General features: G+C 36.2%; 2 protein-coding genes across 2 annotated transcripts in view; one reads left to right on the top strand and one right to left on the bottom strand.

Annotated features, from left to right (window-relative positions):
- The window catches only part of LOC121421319 (probable ATP-dependent RNA helicase DHX58), a 21,299-nt gene extending 4,520 nt beyond the window's left edge, over positions 1 to 16,779 (top strand). Inside the window, exons 3-15 of the mRNA XM_041616006.1 lie at positions 60 to 241; positions 865 to 1,060; positions 1,718 to 1,962; positions 3,166 to 3,402; positions 3,766 to 3,843; positions 4,341 to 4,500; positions 4,875 to 4,973; positions 11,038 to 11,204; positions 11,426 to 11,564; positions 12,021 to 12,251; positions 12,810 to 12,977; positions 13,528 to 13,694; positions 14,035 to 16,779. Coding sequence (XP_041471940.1) covers positions 60 to 241; positions 865 to 1,060; positions 1,718 to 1,962; positions 3,166 to 3,402; positions 3,766 to 3,843; positions 4,341 to 4,500; positions 4,875 to 4,973; positions 11,038 to 11,204; positions 11,426 to 11,564; positions 12,021 to 12,251; positions 12,810 to 12,977; positions 13,528 to 13,694; positions 14,035 to 14,589 — 2,624 coding nt within the window. The 3' untranslated portion in view covers positions 14,590 to 16,779. The remainder of the gene's footprint in view (positions 1 to 59; positions 242 to 864; positions 1,061 to 1,717; positions 1,963 to 3,165; positions 3,403 to 3,765; positions 3,844 to 4,340; positions 4,501 to 4,874; positions 4,974 to 11,037; positions 11,205 to 11,425; positions 11,565 to 12,020; positions 12,252 to 12,809; positions 12,978 to 13,527; positions 13,695 to 14,034) is intronic.
- On the bottom strand, positions 16,094 to 23,928 carry LOC121421329 (myogenesis-regulating glycosidase-like). Its single transcript, XM_041616015.1, has 3 exons — positions 23,838 to 23,928; positions 20,826 to 21,091; positions 16,094 to 20,076 (listed from the first exon to the last, which is right to left on the bottom strand). Exons 2-3 carry the CDS (start codon positions 21,066 to 21,068, stop codon positions 18,328 to 18,330), a joined length of 1,992 nt encoding a protein of 663 aa, XP_041471949.1. The 5' UTR covers positions 21,069 to 21,091; positions 23,838 to 23,928; the 3' UTR covers positions 16,094 to 18,327.

Below are 23,928 nucleotides of genomic sequence, written 5' to 3'. Positions count from 1 at the left end.
TTGTTAGGGCGGACTTGTCCGTTATGCTTACGCGCCTCAAATCCCCTGATATCTTACAGATAACGATGCAATAGCAAGACATTTGGAGGGAACACGGCAACTCGACACAAAGAAAAGGGAACATTATCGCTCTTTTCTTTGGCTCTACGCTAATCGATTGGAGGACATCGAACCTCTCTGCCTCATTGCCGATCTAAAGGAATATCTAACGAAGCGAGATAGCGAAAAAATACGGAAGACGGTACGATACGTATAGATATATAGGCCTAATACTCCAAGTTTGTTTATCTTTGTTTATACAGAACTCCCCGACCCCCCCCCCCCCCGACCCGCTCATTTCACTGTTGTCATTCTTCACATCAGTTATAAGCTACAAGAAATGCATAGTTACTAAATGAATCGATGCACGTGGTAGTGGTGGTGGGGGGGGGGGGGTGGGTCATCCAAAAATATTGAATATACACCAATCAATGGCGAAGGCTCGGCTCATCCTCAATATCACAATCAAAATTACCAGTCTTTCGAATATTTTTTTAAAATCACATTTTGAAATATTTTGTGTATAATTTATATATTGCGCTTACTGTCTAAATCAAAGTGGAGTTCTGAACAAAGTATAGAATTTAGGAAGTTTGTGAAATCAGCATAATCATGGAAGTTGCTATCAATTAATTAATTAATGATCTTGGTGTCGTTCCGCAAAGATTCAAACGTGGTAATGCTAAAATGCATACATGATATTTACTGCGCACTCTTTGTTTGATGAATATAGTGATCAGATTTTAATACACCGTATGCATGCATCTAGGAATTTAAGGGCTACTTTTATCCGCACTTAAATTTTGTTAAAACACTTCCATGCAGGTGTGTAATCAAGGTAACTGTGCAGGCGCCACAGAACTTCTCTTGAGACTGGACCGTAAATCAGAGGACTGCTTCAAAGAATTCATCCAGGCCCTTCAAAGGCACGGCGTACACAAGCTTGCAAAGGAAATGGAGGACATGAAGAACTTCGCCTTAGGAATCAGCCCAGATGATGATGATAATGATGTCGACAATGGTAATAATACCAATAGGCATATACAATTTCAAGGACCAAGCCAAGGATATCATCATGTCCCCCAGTTCCTTAGCCCCTGATAACCTCTTATTTTCCCTAAATTTGTGCACATTATAACAAGGGCACTTTTTTTAGCTCGCGTACTACGATCTTTCATGATATTATGTATAGTTATACTTAAAGATTTTTCGGTGTCTCATAATAATGTAATTTTGCACCACTTACAAGGCGTGCTGCGTTTATCTTGCAAATTTGCCCTTGTTACTCGCTTCGTTTACTTGCATGTTAATATGAATGGGTTATCAAACCCAAGTTTATGTCAGAAGAAAATAAAGACAACAGCCACCCAGAAACATCATTCGTACACTGTCATCATCATGTTTGGCCTAATCAGTAGTATAATAAAAAGTATAAATAGACCGTAATTTTGTGGTGCCCCCCAGAAATCAAAAGTATTTGGAAAGTTCAGTTCAATTATTTGTATATATCTCTATGGTTCATTTTATTATCCTTCTCCTGTGCATCACATGCTATTTAAAAGAGCAAAATTATCAACATTGTTTTTTTTTCATAGCTTAGACAACAACAGTCACCCGAACAAAACGAGCAAATATTTTTCTTCTTCAAAATTCTAACATTCAAATACCTATATTGCAGGACTCAATGGCGAGGATATTCCTGTAGTCGGCAACACAGAGAACACGAAAGAGGGGGAGTTTAAACCAATAAGTCTCTATGACTACCAAGAAGAGGTCCTCACACCAGCCCTGAAGAGAAAGAACGCCATGGTTGTCCTACCGACGGGGACAGGAAAGACAGAAGTCGCCATCGCTCTAATAGATCGGTTGTTCCTAAACAGGGGCCAACCATGCCAACAGAAGACTGTGTTCGTAGTGAACAAAGTAATAATCATCTCCTTACAATATTTCATATCACAGACAATGTCTCACAGACAATGTAAAATCATTAAAGTTGCAATGAGGATGCTGAAGAAAAACAAGGAATTATATAGACAAACGTACGTGTCCAAGATATAGCAGGGCATAGCAATTACTTAGCAGAAGTTTTCTATAACGCATGAATCTCTTGTCAAAAGCCCTTCATAAACCAAATAGTCTTTGTCCTGGGGAGTGTTTTATCAACATTTTTGTCCCACAAGTTGTCAGATCTGACAATTTTCCTTGATTCTGATTGGCTGAGATGCAATGTTACTATGGCAACTGTTAGATAAAACGTCCGACAGGTCTTTTCATGACACGCTCCCTTGGACTCTGGACAAACGACATATTTGTATTTTTTTGTCCGGTCCGAAGTTTTGGATGAATGTGCTCGTCCGGTCCATTCTTTCGACAATGAACTCTATTCTAGCTGTCCATTGTGATTTGACGGGCATGTTCAATAGACTCTCAACGTTGCAGAAAGCATCTTCGAAGTGGACGCTAAAATACGCTAATATCGAAAGATCACAAGGACTACGACAAGTAAATATATTGATTACAATGAATGATTATAATTATCATAATATCATTACATCATTACATAGCTTTGGTAAACCCATAATTCGTAAATAGACACTATATTCAAGTCTCTTAGAAATCAGATAATAGGAGTGTAGCAAAACACGACCATGCTGCAATATCTGAAAATTTACCCAGTTGCACGAAGGCAATACGAGGTCTGAATACAACCGAGGCACACGTTTGGGATGTCAAGGGGGCACACGCTTGGAGCATGGAGCAGCTCTGTGCTTGGAGTGCTACTTTCAGGGGTTGCAAAAAGAGAAAAATGAAAAAGGGAAAGAAATATGCAAAATGGGAAAGTACATGCCTGACCGAAGGTTCGACCAAAGAAGCCATATGCGTCATAGATTTGAAGGGACACAGTCAATTTTTTGGATAAATTTTGACCCAATATTCAGAAGATGATATATTTCACCCTTCTCTCCTCTTTTTTACTTTCTCTTTTATTCTCACTCATGATTTATCATTATCATTGTTATTATTCTATTAACATTATTATTTTTTTGGGGGTGGGGCACCCCCGCTGTTGCTGTTGATAAAAGCAAACCATTAACATTTAAATCAAATTCTCTTCTTGGTATACAGGTTCCTTTGGTGAAGCAACAGAAGGACAGATGTCTGAAATACTTGGAAGGAAAATGCAGGGTCGCTGGAGCAAGCGGCGAGGAGTTAAACCATGTGCCATTAGACATCGTCATCGGAAACAACGACATCGTCGTCCTAACGGCACAGGTGCTCGTCAACGCCCTAAAAGACGAGAACATTAAGCTTACACTCTCCGACATCGCTCTCCTTATTCTTGATGAATGTCATCACTGTCAGGTAATTTTACTTTATATGTTACTTCCCTAAGTTCTTACGATCTGATTATAATATTCACATTCTAACGGGGAATCTTTATTCGTATATTGTCTGGTCTTTCCTCCTGATCATAACTGTGAAATATAAGTATTTCTTATTGTTAAACATGTATGTTGGTTTGATTATTTGATACTAAATATATGGGGTTTTCACTTAGCATTTAGCTTAAAATGAATCAATAGAGTCTTGTATTTTGTTGACATAGTCGCAATAATGGAGAAAGCAGAAACTATCAACGAATACATATTATGTCTTCTAATGTCACTGAGATTTTGAGTTGGCTGTTGATTAAAAATGATTCTTTTTTTTTCTTGTTACATACAGAAATCCAATCCTTATAATATTCTAATGGCGTTGTACAGAGATCTTAAACTCAATTCCCCTAGAAGCCCAAGACCACAGGTAATCAAGTATTATTATTACAAATAGTGCTGGACAAATTAAATATAATTACATTGTAATTATTATGTACCTTGAGTATTCAACGTATTGGTATAAAACGAAAGATAACGATAATGAGAGTCAATGGGTCAACGCATTTTTGACAGTGATCATGGTGATGATATATTCGTCAAATTTTAGTCGCTTATAATATAGCTAATATAGTTTTAATTACAATAAAAACAACTATCATGGGTTATTATAAGATAGTATGCTAGTTTTACCCTTCTCCATCTAAATGCTAAGCGCAAAGCTATAATGCAAAACATTCCATTATTTCTTAAGTAACTTTCTTGAGTCTTCGATCCCGGCCGGTCGGGTCGTGATCGAACCGACGAACTCCATCTCATGAGGCGGGTGCTCTAACACTGATCTAGATGTCCGGTATTTGAGTTGCCCTTTATCTGATCATGATGTCTTCCAAGTTGCCAAAGTAATCTCTCTATAATTATTTCAAGATCCTTGGTCTGACAGCGTCCCCTGGTGTAGGTAATTCGAAGGATATCGCCCAAGCTGAAGAATATATCACTAAGCTATGTGCTAACCTAGACTGTAGAATATCAAGACCAAGTATCTACGCTCATAAGCTTGGTAACAAGAAAAACTCGCCCAAGGAGAGTAAGTTTACCACATTTTCATTGAAATAATTTTGCTTTGTTTGATATATTTTCCATATGAAATCAACGTACCGTGTACACAAACAGTTACAAATAATATGACTACTTCTAAAGAAAGCCTATTTGCAAGGGATTGAATTGTTAACGTTTCACAATAACTGAATATTCAAAGGCAATATGAGCATGACGAGAAATAAGTGCATCTCACTCCAGACCTTTTCGTGACACCGGACCGTTTCGCAAGTAAGAAAATACATTAGTTGCAAAGTTATTTGGAGATGAAGTTCGTAAAAAATCAAATGGGTTCAATGAGCATTTACTCTCCTAACGATTCCATCAAATTTATAATTTATGATTTTTTTTTTCATTTTACAGTCCAGAAAATAGTGAAAGGAAGATCACTAGAAGATGGCTACTTTCGTGAGATCAGTGTCATCATGGAATGCATAGAAGATAGAATCAAAGATGTGGAAGGTATTCCCTTCATTCCCCCAACACACACCCACTCAAGCATGCACACTTTTTTTTGTTTTAAATGTTTTTATTCTGATTTCATGAACAAAAAGTTACATAATAAAACTTGTGTGTCCGATTGTATCCCTCACACACATATTCTTTTATTTCCTTTTCTTCCTTTTTTAAAGAAGAAAGAAAAAGGATATATAGATGTGTCAAGGTAAAAAGGATGACGTTTGTATAACCTATATAAACATTTTCAGTTAGATAACAGACCGATTTAAACAGATTAGCCAAGCCCAGTCAGTCTCGTACCACCTGCACGAAAACTGTGCAACTTCAAAAGAGTTTGAATATAGTGCACCGAACCTATACGATTTAACTAATCTCATATCAGCATGCAGATTTCATTCTGCATAGCAAAAAGTCCTTATCGTATTTAAGTCATGACGAATAATAATAGTAATAACAATTAAAAAACAAAAACAAACCCATAATGGAAGAAATTGTGAAATCTTAACCTTGACTGATCATAAGCTACTCATGCATATAAATTCTGTATTATCTAGTCAAGCGCCCATGATGATAAAATAACACAATGCTATTTTCCCCTTGGCTGTATAATAATCGAAATGCACGGACCACGTGTGTCACATCACGCAGTTAATTCATGACTCTTAACCTGTTAACTCCGTTTAAACATGTTAAATGATAACAGAATAGCCTCATACACTGCCCTTATACCAGGAGTAATGTCAAAATTCGTTCAGCGAACCACTTAAACAAAGTCAGCAACTCCCTATATATTGATACAACACCTCTGTTCAGTTTTTAAAACGATAAAAAGGATTCCAGACCATATAACCTGGATGACACCTGATCCAATTCAACAGTTCGATAAAGAGACGTCAGCAATTTGCATAAGTATATATATATATATATATATATATATATATATATATATATATATATATATATATATATTTATATATATATATATAAAACGTTCAAGAAAAGCGACAAAAAAAGAAACTATTCTCACTCTTTACTGTAATTATACGAAATTAAAATACATGGACGGCGCGTATTATGCTGTCAGTCCATGATTCCTAACTCTATTTAACCACAACATAATATAGCCCACATACCGCCTGTATATTAGGAATGGCGCCAAAATAAAATTCCACTTATTTGTGCTTAGGAAAGCAAAATGAACATATTCGCACAAAGGTTAAAGGGGTACTCGGGCTGAAAACATCTATAGCTAAACAAAAAGATCAATCGGTTCAAACCATATTATTTCCAGCTCGAAGCACCCCCTCAAACTTATAGATATAACACTGAAAGCGACAAAAATGCTATTCTCATTCTTAACTGTACGAACTAGAATAAATGAATGTCGTACATTCGCTGATCGAATTCAACAGTTCGATAAAGAGACCTCAGCAATTTGCTTAAGTATCCAAAACACCGTTCAAGAAAGGGACAAAAATGCTTTTCTCATTCTTGACTGCATATACGAAACTAAAAAATACATGGACGGCGTGTATCAATATTACGTAGTCAATTCATGATTCTTAGCTCCATTTTAGTTATAACATAATAGCCCTATATGCAGGTGGTATATCAGGAATGGTGTCAAAATTCCACTTAATTGTGCTTTTGAAACGCAAACGAATAAATTCGTACAAGCCAGCCTGGAGCACCCCTTTATATTAAACAGAAAACAAACCACATACCAACAATTCGATAAAAAGACCTCAGCAATTTGCATAAGTATCCAAAACACTGTTCAAGAAAGCGACACAAATGCTATTCTCATTCTTGACTGTATATATACGAAACTAAAAAAAATAACATGAATTGTTTGTATCATTATTATGTAGTCAATTCATGATTCTTAACTCCATTTTTGTTATAACATAATAGCCCCATATACTGGTGTTATATCAGGAATGGCCCCAAACTTCCACATATTTGTGCTATTGAAACGAAAACGAATAGATTCGTCCAAACCAGCCTGGAGCACCCCTTTTACACAGAAAACAAACCACATATCAACAGTTCGATAAAGCGACCTCCGCAATTTGCATAAGTAGTCCAGGATAGGCCCCATAGAAACTTGACCAAACCTTGTTTTTTTATATATACAATATTTTTTGATGGTTTCTTGTCAATTCGAGGGTGCTGATCACGAATCTGGATGATGCCACTCGTGTAACCTTGAGCATTTTCCGCAAATTGGCAAAATCCAATATGGCCGCCAAAATATGCAAATTACCCATAAAAATCCTAAAATTGTCCGCACATTGGCTATGAAATGCATGGAAGCGTGTGGCAGGAGTAAAATACACTCTGAAAAAATAATTTTTGACAAAATATTTATTTTCCTGATATTCAAAATGGCCGCCATAGTCCATTGTATACTCTATTATGTACAATATGAATAGGGAAAACTATTTTTTTACAAAAATGAGCACTAAACCGCAAAAATCGCGATATATGAACGAAGTAATATTATGCAAATCGTCATTACTAACGAGATATATCATTTATTATGTCATAAATGGGAACATTTCTGCATTTTGATGTCTAAAATGGCCGCCACTGGCCCAAACAGTATTGCGTACAATGGCAATGGGGGCCAAAAAATTCACAAGAGTGATCACACTAAAATGCATATTATTAAGATTAAACGAGTGGAATACTGACTAAAAATATAATTGTTAACGAAATATATTATTAATATGCCATGTCTGTGATGAATGTTGTATTTAGATATTCAAAATGGCTGCCAAAGGCCCTAAAAGCATTATCCACAATGAGAAAGTGGGGCAAAGAAATCACAAGAGTGATCACTAAAATACATATCATATGTGATAAATTCATGGGATACTGTTTAAAAACGTATTTTCTAACGAAATACATCATTCAGGTTAAAAGTTTGTGTTAAATACTGTATTTTTACTTTCAAAATGGCCGCCAGAGACATTAACAGTGTTATGCACAATGCAAAGTGGGAAACCAATATTAGCACCATAAATGCAAGTATTAGTGACCTATAGTAAAATCTTGTCTGAAAGCATGATTTCTATTAAGAGATATCACTTATTCTGCCAGTTAGGTGATAAATACTGTTATTGGAAAATCAAAATGGCCGCTACAGGCCCTTAAGATATTATGCACAATGTGAATGGGAACAAATTATTTCATCAGAATTTGGCTTTGCTTGGCCAAATGGTGATGTATGAGTGAAATATCGTCTGAAAACATGATTTATGACAAAATATATCATCTCTTGTGTAATTTATGTGATAAATACTGTATTTCAACATACAAAATGGCTGCCATATGCCCTTTTTGTGAACATTACTTGTCTGCACTCAAATTGTATATTATACGATAAGGGCTTATGTTGGCCATTTTCAATTTAAAAATGCAGTGTTTATCACCTACAACATTATGATATATCTCGTTAGAAACCATGGTGTTAGGCAATATTTCACCCTTGCATCAGAATTCACAATTATAGGCAATATTTAGAGTCAAACAAAGCCATATTCTGTCAAAATTACATGTCAAATGTTACAATGTACATAATACTTTTAGGACCTATGGCAGCCATTTTGGATTTAAAAGTACAGTATTCATAACCTCCACAACCAATATGTGATGTATTTAGTTAGAAATCATGTTTAAGACAATATTTTTACTCGTATATCACAGTCATATGCATTTCATGATTCTCACTCTTGTGAAAATTAGTTTCTCCATTCGCATTGTACATGATAAATATAGGGATTATGGCGGCCATTTTGAATGTCAAAATACAGCATTTATCACATAAATTACATAAGATATCATATATTTTGTTATAAATCATGTTTTCAGACGATATTTCACTCATACATCCCCAATTGGCCAAGCAAAGCCAAATTATGCTTAAATAATTTGTTCCCATTCACATTGTGCATAATATCGTAGGGCCTGTAGCGGCCATTTTGACTTTCCAATAACAGTATCTATCACCTATCTGGCATAATAAATGATATCTCTTAATAGAAATTATGCTTTCAGACAATATTTTACTCAGATCACTAATACCTGCATTTATGGTGCTCACTCCTGTGAATATTGGTTTCCCACTTTGCATTGTGCATAATACTGTTAATGTCTCTGGCGGCCATTTTGAAAGTAAAAATACAGTATTTAACACAAACTTTAAACGTGAATAATATATTTCGTTAGAAAATATGTGTTTTAAACAGTATCCCATTAATTTATCACATATATATGCATTTTAGTGATCACTCTTGTGATTTTTTTGCCCCTCTTTCTCATTGTGCATAATGCTTTTAGGGCCTTTGGCAGCCATTTTGAATATCTAAATACAACATTCATCACATACATGGCATATTAATAATATATTTCGGTAACAATAATGTTTTTAGTCAGTATTCCACTCGTTTAATCTTAATAATATGCATTTTAGTGCTCACTTTTGTGAAAGCTAGTTTTCCCTGTTTATATTGTACATAATATAGTATACAATGGACTATGGCGGCCATTTTAAATATGAGGAAAATAAACATTTTGTCAAAAAAAGTTTTTACAGGGAGTATCTCACTCCTGCCACACAATTTCATGCATTTCGTAGCTAATGTGCGGACAATTTTAGGATTTTTATGGGTAATTTGCATATTTTGCCAATTTGCGGAAAATGCTCAAGGTTACACGAGTGGCATCATTCAGATTCGTAATCAGCACCCTCGAATTGACAAGAAACCATCAAAAAATATTGTATATATAAAAAAACAAGGTTACGCCTCTTCTATCCTGGACTAAAGTATCGAAAACATTGTTCAAGAAAGCGACACAAATGCTATTCTCATTCTTGACTATATACGAACTAAAATAAATGAATGGTGTATATACGAAACTAAAATACGTGGGCGGTGTGCATTATTATGCAGTCAATTCATGGTTCTTAACTCCATTTTAATTATAACTTAATAGCCCTATATACTGCCTGTATATCAGAAATGGTGTAAAAAAATCCACTTATATATATGTGCTTTTGAAAAGCAAACGAATAGATTCGTACAAAAATTAAAGGGGTACTCGGGGCCGAAAACATCTATAGCTAAACAAAAAGATCAAGATTCACCACTGCATCTGTTCAAACCATATTATTTCCAGCCTGGAGCACCCCTAGTTACATCTAAAACAAAGTACATATCTACCCTCTACACGAATTGTACTCATTTCCACAGATTATAAGAAAATAGTAAGCAAATACTCAAAACAATACAAAATGAATTAAATAATAATACCTCAATTTTATTACTACGGTTTTTTTCTCTTTCCCTTTTTCTGCAATAAGAATAAAATATAAAATAATGTATCGCCTAAACTAGGCACACACCTCACACACTCACTACACACGCACACACCCACCCTAGCACGCATACACCTCACACACTCACCTGCACACACACACGGATCGCCCTCCCAATCACATCGCACACATACACCCCGCCACGTCCGCTCCATTCGGTGTGGCGTTAAACGCAATTTTCAGTAAAAAGCTTCTTTTTTTGCCGTTTCTCGAGTCACATTTTTTGCTATAGACTTTTAGTACAGGAAATCGAAAAAAATACAACGTGGGAGGGGGGGGGGGACTCGTATATTGTTTGGCATCTGTTCCTTTTATCAGATGGTGGTCAGATTTTTGATAGAACATTACACTTTTTACGATCGTGCTCTTCACGGTAAACGTGCACCTACATGTCACCCGTATAACTCTTTCCTATTTTTGTGCAAGTAATCGTCACTTTTTAGAAATAAGTGGTGCTCACTCAACATTGCTCAAGCGGTAAGATTTATCATATAGCCATTTATGCATAAACGTGGAAAAAGCTTCAAGATATTCCAAATTTAATGTGATTTATTTTTCAAAAAATGCACACCTTTTCATATGTAGAAGCATGTAGCTTTTAGAATCTTATCCGGGGTTTTTACCCTCTTACAGCCAAAGCTAAGCAATAAAGATGTGAATACAAATGCTGATATTCTTTCACAGCCGGGAGGACACTGGTAGAGGAAAATGATGAATTCACTAGGATGGCATCCCGCCGGGGTACACAAGGATATGAACAGAGTGTTGTCAATTTGAGGAAGAAAATTCAACAGGAGGTGGAGGACGAGGATGACAGGAGAGAGCTAATGACTTGTGTTAATTATCTGAGGGTAAGTTCAGATAAGCCATCTGATGAAAATATAAAATAAAGCGTAAGAATATAATTGGTTGACATGAAAAAATGAAATTCACTATTTAACATCAAATATAAAGAAATATTATCAATTATCTATGTCAGTCAAGAAAATATACAAAATTATATATTCGTTCAAGCAAAATAAACGGTACAGATGATGATCTCCAAGATTACGAATTATGGTTTTCTGTTTAGCAATACAACAACAGCTTATTCGTGAACCGCGATGCGAGGACATCCGACGCTATCGCCTACATGGAAGCATATATCGACGAGGAGGAGATTAGTAACCCTTCTGGTCCGGTCGATATGATACTCAAGAAGATGTTCAGAGGTGCGTCCCTTGGATATTACACTCATGTTTAAGAACAATGCCGGGAAGTTTGTTTTTTGCTGATCACTCATATGTTAGCCTTTTCGGTAGGGCCACTTTTTTAGTGTTCATATATCACGGAAATACCAGTTTTAATCAATGTGATCAAAATCATATTTTCAATCGCAATTTTGTACTGGGGATAGAAAGTACCTTCGGTACTCATATAAATTTCATAAATTACCAATAAAGTATCCTACAATGTCCTTTCTTTTCCTTAAAACATATAAATTCCATGTACATTGTTCGAAACTTCCATTTGCTTAGGAGGTCAATCAGTTAAATATTGTTTTCTTTATATTATGAATGAATGTAAAACTAGTTCGTGGGCAAATCTTTGGAAATGAATTAAATCTGAATGCTTAAAGCCGGCTATTTTGCAATTTTTTTCTCCTTTCTTTTACGTTTAATACACAGATAAGCTTGACAATTTGAACAGAATTGCCAATCTACATGTCAATAGTGTCAATCCTGTATTGAATGAGCTTGGGAATCAGTTAAAGAAGGAGTATAAGAAGAATGCGGACTCCCTTAGCATCATTTTTACAAGGACAAGAGAATCAGCCAAGGCTTTGGTTAAGTGGCTGAATGAAGACCCGGAGCTTGGGCATCTGAATGCTGACTTACTGATTGGGAGCGGCAATCAAGGTAATGTTTTCGGGTTGCCATCTTTTGGATATTTGGTCATCGTAATGAAGATCAAGCATGTGAGTTTCAGAACAGATTCTAGAAGGATAAAGAGAAAATCGATAACAGTCTTCCAGTTATTTCAAATTTATAGCGTAACAAAGAAACAAAGTTATCATCCAAGTTGTGATCTTCTCTCGTCGGAATTGATGAGCGAATGAAAAGCCATAAAGTGTCCAAAGTGTCGTTTCATCATTTACCGTATTTTCGACCAGTTTGACAACAGCGAGCAACTTCCTATTTTGTAGCCCTTCTGAAACACTGGCGAGAAAACGGCGAGTTTTTCCCCCATTATGCTGGAGTATACAATACAATTTCAAAACAGAGAAGTTTGTCCATTTGATTTTTCGCCATTGGCTGTTAGTACATGAACCAGCTGAGCACAAAATAACAAAATTCTCCATTTTGCTTACTCTGAATGATGTCTAGGCTGGGAATACAAAACTGATATATGGACTGAAGATTTTCGGGTTGTTACATGTATGTTTTGTAAATAATCATCTTTGATTCATAATCTAGGTATGACATCAACAGAACAGAACAGGAATCTGCAATTGTTTAAGGATAAGAAATACAAGATCATGGTTGCCACGTCGGTCGCAGAAGAAGGTCTGGACATCACAGATTGTAACATGGTTTTCAGATACAACTACGTCACCAGTGACATTGGCCATGTTCAGACTAAAGGTAGAAATTAGCTGTCTGATTCATTACAAGACAAGCCAGCGTTCGTGATCAAATGATATAAAGAGCGACTATATACAAACCCTCATTTAATTTTGATCTCAAATTCTATAATAAACATGTATTTAAATAGCGCTCATCACAAAAGCGCTTTACATGTACCTATTCACATGTACGTATATATCCAATGAATACTGAGGGCAGACAGAAACGATTTGTGAAGACATTGACTCTTGAATGTGCCATAACCGTTTTACATGTATTTACAGCGCCAGAAAAATAAGAAGCACACGAGTCATCTCTTTCTTACGAAAGATGGTTGTATTCTAAAAATGTTTAATGTTATCAAACATATCCAGTATTTGCGCAACTTGACTTTTATATTGAACAATTAAAATCTTCATTTTGATGTGAAATTTTTTTTTGTACCATACAGGGACTAAATACGATTTTTTTAAATGCTGGGGCAAATAGATGGGAACTTCAGCTTCCGTTTTTATTTTCTTGGACGCACTGTATAAAAGTTAGTCTACGCATCTTACTTTATTTGAAGGTCGAAGCCGAGCGAAATTCAACGGGAAAATCGTCGTCATTGTGAATTCTGATCTTCAGCTTCAAGACCGTGAACTCAAGAATATCATAAGGGTGAAGATGAGCGAACAAGCTATCAAAAACGTCGCCGATGCCGCTCTTAATGATGAAAAAGCCTTTGAAGATAAAGTAAGCATGGAGATCGCAAAGACAGTGAATATTATTAAAAGTCAGTTTAGTCTAAGAGTAAGAATATTAAAAGAATGATAAAAACTTCGTAAGTGAACCTATTTTCAAAAAAACCTCTCTGCGTCAGTGAAGTACGTAAAATAAAGATTCATTTCGGAAAATACTCTGTCACATGAAAATCTGATATCGTATTGTTAGTTATTAAACATGTGCATGGTTTGCATTGTGTTCTATGATTGCGATGAATTATAAACGGGGAAAATACTGTAACGGTTCTCTTTTTACTCAAACTCGATGAAGTACGATCTGGTAATTGATTTGACACATTTTTTTTCTTCAGATTGCTTTGGTACAGAAGAAAGATCAGAAAGAGCGACAGCGGGAAAAGGATCTTGCACGAGCCAACAAGGCAAAGAAAGAAGAGAGAACAGGCATTGTCCTCCATTGCATCAAGTGCTTCCATGAAGCCTGTTCTCTGGATGACATCAGGTCCATCAGAAACCAGCACCATGTGGTTATGAACGACCTCTTCCTGGGAAAGATTCAGCTTGTTGATCTGAAGAAGCAGCCTCTGATCGACGAATTCAAGCACCAGCAGAAGATCCACTGTGGCAACTGCCAGCATAAATGGGGCACCATGGTGGTGTACCAACAAGAAAAGCTTCCATTGATCGCTGTCAAGAATTTTACATTGAAAGATGGAAACGGCAGGAAATGGTTTCCCAAATCCTGGAAGGAAGTACCTTTCGTGGTCCACCCCATAGATATCAGTGATCTGGGAAAGCGAAGCAACGAAGGTGCAGTTGCTGATCCAGAAGTTGTCCAGGAGAACGGAGAGATCGAAGAAGACGATGGCCCCATCGAGTTCTCTAACATCATGCAGGTTGACGACTAGTTACCGTAGCATGTGAGTGACCCAAAGCGGAGGAAACGATATTGTTCATATAATAAAAATAATAATCTTCCGAATCGTGTTCACGTTGGAAGATGAGAACTTTGCATCAAGATATAAAGGAGGATATTTTTATATAATGTTCCATTGGTACGACTCTGGTATGAATATGAAGGTAATATTAAGGAGAAGATCCACAATTTGAATGACAATAATAATCACGATCTAGCATAGATTTCAAACTTATCCTTATGCACTTAGTGTATGTGACATGCAATGACAAGAGAGATGTGCTTTCAAGGAACTGTTGATTATCAGATTATATGGTATCATTCAGCATTGTTATACAAATTGCACGATTCATCGAAAAATTTAGCGATTACAGCGAGTCATATGTACATAAAACAGATCATTCAATCATAGATTATACATGATATGAAGTGCCATACGGACATTGTATTGTCATGAATGTGGGACATATTTTATGTAGTTGCATCGGCTTTAAACCGAATTAAGACTATTTTTAATAGGAATATATTGCTTTGGATAGGTCATTGTAGGCAAAGGTCTATTGATGTTGAACGGGTATTCTGAGCGCGCGTTAATACTGAAATCTATGTTTTCGAAATTCAGTATTTTTTGTAGATTTTATTGAGAATTGAGAATTATTTCATAATTCATTTTGCGCTTCATCTCATTTTCTCTGTCGGTAATTCGCTAAGAATTTCAAGATCCTTGATCGCAGTAAGAGGATAAGGAGGCCAAATAAAAATGTTATTTTATAATGAAACATAGTTTCGCAATAAATGTTGCCTCTGTTTAGAGGAAGAAGGCAGAATATTAATGATTCGTGAACAAATATCAACCACAATGTCACATTTTACCAATTAGCTAGGGTTAATTATCACAAAATATTGTGCTTTTTTGAAAATTCCTTAAAGCTTAACATATTTCGTGCACCTTTGGTGCTCTCATTGAATCAAACATTCTGGTGTAATATAACAGTTTCGGATGATTTTGTAAATGAATGTTAGTTTTTGGTTCGGCCATGTGACTTTTATGACTTCAAAACATTATATTTGTGAGCGTTTTAGTGGTGACTACAAATAATGGTCTTGAGGTATAACCGCCTTCCATTAGTACCATTACAGACATTTTTATTACGTGGCGTGATTTTAGTTTTAATACGTTGTTGACTAACCTTAAGATTTTTAATGTATGTCAAAGTATTTACAATACGATTTTACTGTCCCTCTGTGGTTTATACCACATTTATTATTAAATGTTATTCGTGTGACCCTTAAGCACTTCTCAGTTCATCGTCATTCTATGCGCTGACATCAAATCAAAATTATGTTACTGTTATAAGATATTATAAACTCGTGTAAACACCTTATACTTTCTTGTACTGGTTACATATAGTCATAACAAAACAAATCCGAAATTTAATCGCTTTTTTGCCAATTTAATATTTATTCAAAGTTACTCAAACTTTTGACGTTCCCCAGGTCTTTATCCCGAACAAAATTACAATAATATGATCAATCGTAATTACAGGGCGCATCCTTATAGACGTTATATATATGATAACTGGCTGATAAACGCATATACGTATGTATATAGATCAATTTACTATGTATATGTTTTCGTGGCAAACTTTAACTTCTGTAGTTTATGTATAACTATATGAATATAACTATTACTAGAAAGAGAATTATTGTATTTACTATTAGGTTGGCATTGTATATGTATCTGACTATATGCTTGGCATTGCATATGTATCTGACACTGCATCGGTCACGTTTAAACGAGAACAAAAACATTGTGAATTTACATATCGTAGTTTTTACGTTGAAAAATATATTTTGTTAAATTACTAATATAGAGAGCCAAAGTGTGACGTCATGGCGGGCTGGTTCTAAACAGAGTCGCAACTGACGATTTTCTATGACTTAGGCTCGTCTGAAAAATAGATTGCAAGCGATCAAATTCCGATAGCAGCCATTTTCTTCTATGAAAAACAACGCTTTCATTCGGCGGGTTCATTTGTTAGAACCAGGCCGCTATGACACCATGAAAACTGACGTCATCGCTTCGGTACTCTATTGCTAAGGTAGTTTTTGTACATGAACTGTTTCAAAATTTAATTGACATAAGGAATGTTGCAATCACACAATTAAAAAAGAAGAATGTTGCAATCATATACATTTTGTTCACGTGGTTTTCAATGTTTTTTTAATTACAAATTGAATGGTTGGTTTACGCGTGTACATAATAGATGTAAAAAATGATCATTAAAATGTGATGTCGGCTTTACATCTAGGAGCCATCTCCAATTTGATTTGAATAAATTGACAAAAAATAAACACAAAGGTGAAGAAAAATAATCAAAATTTGACGCAATATACGAAATTTAATACTTCTCTTAAATAAGACCATACTTATATATGCACATGCATCATTGGTAAAATGCATATGAGAGGGCGAATGATGTAACACGCTGATCTTTTTCCCCAATATTTAATATTTCAAATTTTATAATTTACAAAAGAAAGAGTGAGTTCACACATGCTGTTACTCGAATTGTGCATACCTGTAACCATTTTGTAGTACTAGAATATAGACATTTTCCTACTTTACAACAGTTTTTTTTTAATCTAAGCATTGTTTGATTTTCATTATGAATTAAAAAAATGTTTTGTTTGGGAGGGATTGACCTTTGGGTCACATCATTTCATTAAAAAGAGACATTCTGTCTTAGTTACATTTGTACTTTTCAAATGCAATTGTCACAAATTTTGGCACACGTTCATATGATGCATATATGACTACGTTGTAATAGTATTTATTTGTCCATGATTCAACATGTAGGTGTGCGAGGGAGGGTGATGGTGTGTGTGTTTGTGTAAGAGAGAGGGTGTTTGTGTGTGTGTGTGAGAGAGAGAGAAAAGACGGATGTCATTTAAAAGGATGGATGTCATTTAAATTCGGTACAGAAAGAATGAAGGATGGGGATCGATTGTGTATATAACCATGATACCGCACATATAAGAAACAAATCATTAACTGATGTCATGATAATATATTTGACTTTATTTTGATATCATTCTATTTCGACATTTCAATAACAAAAGCATATTCAAGCATTATCATTTTTCAACATTACATAACAATATTAAAACAAAAGTTTTCCAATATAATTATAACATGATTCTAATTCTAATTAAAATATATTAATTTTCTCATTTTTGATTACCTCAACATGATTGTATAGGAACTAGAAAACATATATAAACATAATATCGTCAATTGAAATGCAGTCAGGAGACTGCCATCTTTAAAGCATATCTAAAAGCACAATGTTATAAGTTCAAAAGATAACAGTTGCCTTAAGAGTGTATAGTGTTTGTAAATCGAATGACGGATGAATAATGATTTTGTATGCACGTTATAGGAACTAAAGTAATGTTGTCCATGGTAAATTCAATTCCGAAGCTCATCCTTACCCGATTGCCCTCCAACCAATATTTTGTTCTCTTCTGAATGAACAACAAAAATATGCTTTGAAATCAATAGGCCATTGACCGTCTAATGGTTTGGAAGTGAAAGACATTAAATTTGTTACCTATTGTTATCGAATATAACATTGAAGAGGTCGGAATCAATCTCCCGGGTCTTGTCAGAACGATCATCATTTTCCAATTTTGCGGAAGCAGTGCATTGTTTGTAGTTTCAAAACAATTAATCATCCTGGTTGGTATAGTAAAGAATTTCACCCAACTCACAGCTGACATCCCGAAGCCAAGCCCTCCCTTCGTGCATAGTATTATGGATCATATCCCTCCATTGGCCATCTGGAAGATACACATCACGTGATCGAGCATATTGATCTACAATAGGCGCCACCAGCATGTCATCTCCGACGAGGAACTGTGAATCGATGGTGAAGGTTTCAGGATCAGTTGGTGCTATCCACCACAAAGGTCGAACCAAAGGCTTCCCTTCTTTGATATATTCCGTCTCGGCGAGTCCGATCATCTTCGGGGTGATGACGTTCTCGTGAAAGCTTGTCCATCGAAGAGCAATATCAACGATCTCAGTGTCGTTATACTGCCAGGGAGAAATTGAATATTGCATAGCGGGGAGGAATGCATTTATCTGTAGCCATCGGACGTAGAGTTCACGATCAGGAAAGATAGAAAAGAAGGGATACCCATTGCCTCCAATCATATCAGGTAAGACGTAAGAATAACCAAGCACACTGTATGTAAGGGCAGTAGTGACGAGTGTCTTCAGACCATTGTCCCAGCCCCAGTGGGAATCCTTGTCCATCATGCGCAAGAATGTTGGCTGTCCCTGATTCTCAAAGGATGACCTAACCTCTATCAGAGATCCTAGTTGTCCTGCGAGCTGAACCCACTTTGTTGTGTACTCACAAGGATTGATCAAAGGCTCCTTGGTGTGGTAACTGCCAAGATACTGTGTTTCACCTGCATCGAATTTGAAGGAATCAATACCGTAATCTTCCTTCGCTTGTTTGAGCCTTCCTACAAACCAATCAACAGCTTCTGGGTTTGTGACATCGATCATCCCAGCTCGTGGTCCGTTCCACCAAAAGACTTCAGCAGTATTTCCATTAGAATCTTTCACCCAGTAGTCATTGTAGTCGCCAACTCTCCAGGCTTCTGTATCCTGGTTGGCGAATGGCGTGATCCAAAGAGTGACCCTGAAACCGAGGTCATGTAACTCATCTGTCATTCCTTTAGGATCAGGGAACTTCACGGGATCAAAAATAAAATCTCCAAAGTTTCTGTAAGAGTAACCATCATCTATCTCTATCTGGCTGTTGTTGAAACCGTTATCAATTATCTCATGTGCAAAAGCTAATACGGTATCATTAGTTATGAACTTTTTGTAACGAGCCCATGTAGACCAGACAGGTGATCTCATCATCCGGGTATCCGGCATACCGGATGGCTTCTTCACAAACCGCTTTGTCATGTGCTCATGGACGGTTACGATATCTTTGGCGGTGCACACCTTATAATCCAGAATAGGCGGTTCATTGTTGGGATTGGGGTATGCTGTATAAGAGTCTTCATCGAGAGGATGCTGCCCTCTGAAGCAGATCCTACCATCATTGCTTGCGTTGATGCTCACGTACAAAGGTGTGTTGTGGGACACCCTTACACCGACACCTTTCGAAGACACAAAGTATCGTTCTACAAGAGAACCATACCAAGTCGGATTCCGATACATATTAGCCGAGCCAAAAATAGTCATGGGTTCGTTCCATTCGTTGATTGGCCAGTGTTGGTTGAAGATGGCTGCTCCACCGTACCAGTGAGCGTCGTCGAAGTCGTAGCAATCTTGTAGGATGATGTTCTTTGCTGAAGCTCTCCATTGAAAATTGTGGCAGGTAACATTCTCGTCTTCTTCGATGCGAACCTCCAACTTGGCAACCGATGGCCATTCGAAGCATTCGACAACCTGTTAATAAACAACCCAGATATTTCCAACATTGTAGGCGTATTCTAGATCTTAACTAGGGATTGAGTGTGCTTGTACAGTACATTCTAAGGCATATTTAAAGGGCGCATCTACGCATTGTGGCACCCGTGTCAAACAATGAAGCTGCACAACCCCCGATCCCCCCGCCCCCAGCCGAAGGGAGATGTATTTCTATCCCTCATAAATCTACGGTAGGTTACTATTGATTGGAAATGAGGAAAACTGGGGTACAATTAACACATGGCTTGAAAATATCTTGATTCCTTTTGAAGTTTTGACATTTGTCCAATATAGCTTGCCATGCTTTTTGCCAGGACGGTGTCTGGAAAAAACCCCTATCAATCAACAATTTCACCATGCTACTTTTCAAAAAGATATGTAATCATACGGGGGAAAGGGGCACTTCAACTTAAATATTCTGAGAGGAAATGATAATGCAAAGGTTCAATTTGACCGAGTCTCACTGAGAAGTCGAAACATTATTTTGTTGGACAGAAATGAATTGGCGATTTTTATTGATATTATATATATATATATATATATATATATATATATGTGTGTGTGTGTGTGTGTGTGTGTGTGTGTGTGTGTGTGTGTGTGTGTGTGTGTGTGTGTGTATGTATAAATTTTTATTTTGGGGGGTAACGAAACACCCTTATCATCATCACCAACATCATTATCATCATCGTTATTATTATCATTTTCATTATTTTTATCATTATTTTTACCGAATTTTCCTTTGTGCATTGTGTTTGTTGGGCATCACTGTCATCAAACATCACTCCGACTTGCCCCTTTATCATCCTAACATCTTCAGCATTTTTTATCTCGACAACGTCGTCGTTGAAAACAAGTAGGTAGTCGCGTCGTTGGTCTTCCTTATTGGGGATGAGAAGGCCACAGAGAACGGCTGCTAGGATCGCCACGGTCAGGATACCGACCTTTATACCTAGCATGATTACCTTCGACATCTTTCAAGATTTCCAAAGGCGCCCTGCAGTTTAACAAAATAATACCTCGGTCACATTTGCTCTACGGCGGCCGTACGGCAAGTCGAAAGCAGCCGTTTTACTTTTTTGTACCAGGTACATGTAGGTGGTTTGAATCAAAATGAATAAAACGGCTGTTTACGACTCGCTGTACGGCCGCCGAAGGGGTAATATGACGGAGGTATTACTCTAGCAATTACAATAGCAATTCGATGTATGTAACAAAAGAATAAAAACAGAAATAGAGTGAATCGATAAGTATCATGGAATCATGACATCAAGTTATTCAGTGTATGACAATCAGAATTTTAATGATTTACAGTGTTTTTTTTAATGTATGGAGGGACGTGAATTTTTTTTTATATCACAAGGGAGCTAATTTAATAAGACGGCAGCAACATGTTCAAAATATACACAACAAAAAAGTAATTCCCCCTAAATCAAATTTCTGTAACTTTTGAACGGAATTATTTTAAGATATGATATTTCGTAGGTGGTTTTCTACACTTATCAAGCAACTTCTGGGGAAAAATGAGATTGATCGGTTGAGTCATGCATGAGTAATTAAAGATTGAATTAAAAATGACCATTTTTAAAAGTCACAAGAGTCGTTTATCAGATTGTGCAGATACAAATTTGGGCAAAATTTGTTTTAGGTGAATTTTATGTTGTTAATACTGTTTTACTATCCATCACTTAGCCGCTCCACACACAATTTTGATGTCGTATGTTCGTGGTTGAGTGAGCACAATGTATTGCAGGGGCCGCAGAAGCGGCCCCCAGCCCCCCACTTTTTCCAAAAGCATGTACAAAAATGTTGACATTACCATACGATTTTTTGCACGATCAGCCCCCACCTCCTTCGACTCAGCCCCCCCCCCCTCCCTCCACTTTACAAACCGTTCCGCGGCCCCTGTATTGTGGCGTATAATCATATGGGTTTATGGTATCTTCTACAACTTGTTAGATCATATTAAATTTGAAAATTTTGCCCCCCCCTCCCTCTGATTATAGGGCCCCTCCCCACTTTAAATTCTGGAACCACCACTGATTTGTCCCTAAACTAAATTGATCATCAGAAACTGTTAGGAAAAGAATACATTTATGTAGTATAAAGAGTATTAATTCCTAAGTTTTCGAATGTGCTCGCTCAACCAGCATGAAAATGATAAAATTTCGGAAAGTGCGTGGTGATAGAAATAACGGATGATAAGAACAACAGCTATTAAAGTCACATTTGAAACCGAATTTGCCCCCAATATTCACTTTATTACCCTTTAAAATGAGGCTGTGACATTGAAAATACCTATTTTCCCACTCATCCGTAAATAAACAAATCGATTACATCTTTGCACAGATTTTTGTCCATCATTGATAAACATTACTGCCAAATGACATTGCTAAAGACAGCCTTGAAACAAAGTTCCAACATTTTGAATAAGGGGTAACTTATTCTTAAACATATGCACCCATAATATACACAAATCTATGGGAGAGGAAGTCAAGATTTTAACAAATATGAAATGAGGGTTTGCTTCATGGACGGTTTTTGTTACTTCAACCAGCAGTTATTTCATGAAACCTCGCATATGGCTTCAGAGTAACACTATCCAAAATGTGCGCACACCAAAATAACCATTCGATATGGCACAGAGTGAAGGCCTTGAACTTTCTTCTCATTTGCATAATTTTCGAATATTGTGTGCCCACTGATGCATTAAACATCGAGATTTTCTTAAAATTCAAATCAAATGAACTATGCAAGGAGGTTTGTGACAGATATCCATAGTTACAAATTGCATTTTTTCCAATAAGTAAACGTAAAAATAGCTAATGTTCATTCAAGCGTGAATGATTAATTATACGCCTTTAAATCATTGAAGCATGATAATTGGTCATGAACATAACGAAAAATTGAGAAAAGATCATTTTCGGTTACCAAAATGAAACAATACATGCCTATGATATTTGAAAATCGTATTTTTTGTTTTCAATAAATGTTCATTTAACCGTGAAACGATGAATATTGTTGAATATACTCTTCCCAAATATAATTGTCATCATATTCTATCATTTTAATTGATGAAAATGTGTAAAAATTCCAATTATAGGACATTCCGACTTGTGTTTATTCAACCGTGAAATTTAGCCAAAAAGTTGTATCGTCTTTTAGAAAGTACCCTTTACAAGCATTCTGACTATTTTTCATGATGAGAATGTGGAATTGGTTCCAATAAAATGGAATCAAAGTCATGATATTTGGCTTGTGACTTTTGAAAAGTGTCATTTTTGCCTTCTGACATTGCTCACTGAAGCATGACGTAAAATACGTCCATAACATTTACTCAGAGGGTAGCTTATAAAATTACCTACACGCTCATGTAAAAATATATTAAAACTTGCATTGGTTCGGAAATTATTGATGTTTGTTTAAGGGGGGACTTACTTTTTTTGTTGTGTATATTTACTTTTGCAATCCTTCCTTGGGCAGTGTATTTGAAGGGAACATTGTTCAAAATATCGTGTTTTATAACTTACATTACGTTTGCAGATTAGTGATTCCACACAGGCTGGTGCTAAACTATTTGTATTTTGAAAGCAAGAACCCAACATTGATATTTGCCATTCGAGTGTAGATATCATTTTACACTATACAGTATGATTCCTTGTAAATGAAAATAATAATATAAGCAGCAAATTTAACGAAAATATCAGCAATATCTGCAACACAAGTTTCTCACAAAAACTTACCCAATATTTTGTATCCCTTTTCTGATTTATGGCCTGTATACATAACAATGATATCGTGATTTGCGCTCGCACACTTTAATCGTTTAATCAG

This window comes from Lytechinus variegatus, chromosome 1 (assembly GCF_018143015.1).
Source record: "Lytechinus variegatus isolate NC3 chromosome 1, Lvar_3.0, whole genome shotgun sequence".
In the NCBI taxonomy this organism is placed as follows: domain Eukaryota; kingdom Metazoa; phylum Echinodermata; class Echinoidea; order Temnopleuroida; family Toxopneustidae; genus Lytechinus; species Lytechinus variegatus.
The sequence above is the reverse complement of the archived record's forward strand: the minus strand, read 5'-3'. Positions and strand labels throughout refer to the sequence as shown.

Coding starts and splice junctions, on each gene's coding strand:
- LOC121421329 (XM_041616015.1), bottom strand. CDS start 21,068: ATGTCGAAGGTAATCATGCTAGGTATAAAGGTCGGTATCCTGACCGTG. Junction 20,077..20,825: donor AATGCACAAAGGAAAATTCG/GTAAAAATAATG, acceptor GTTTATTAACAG/GTTGTCGAATGCTTCGAATG.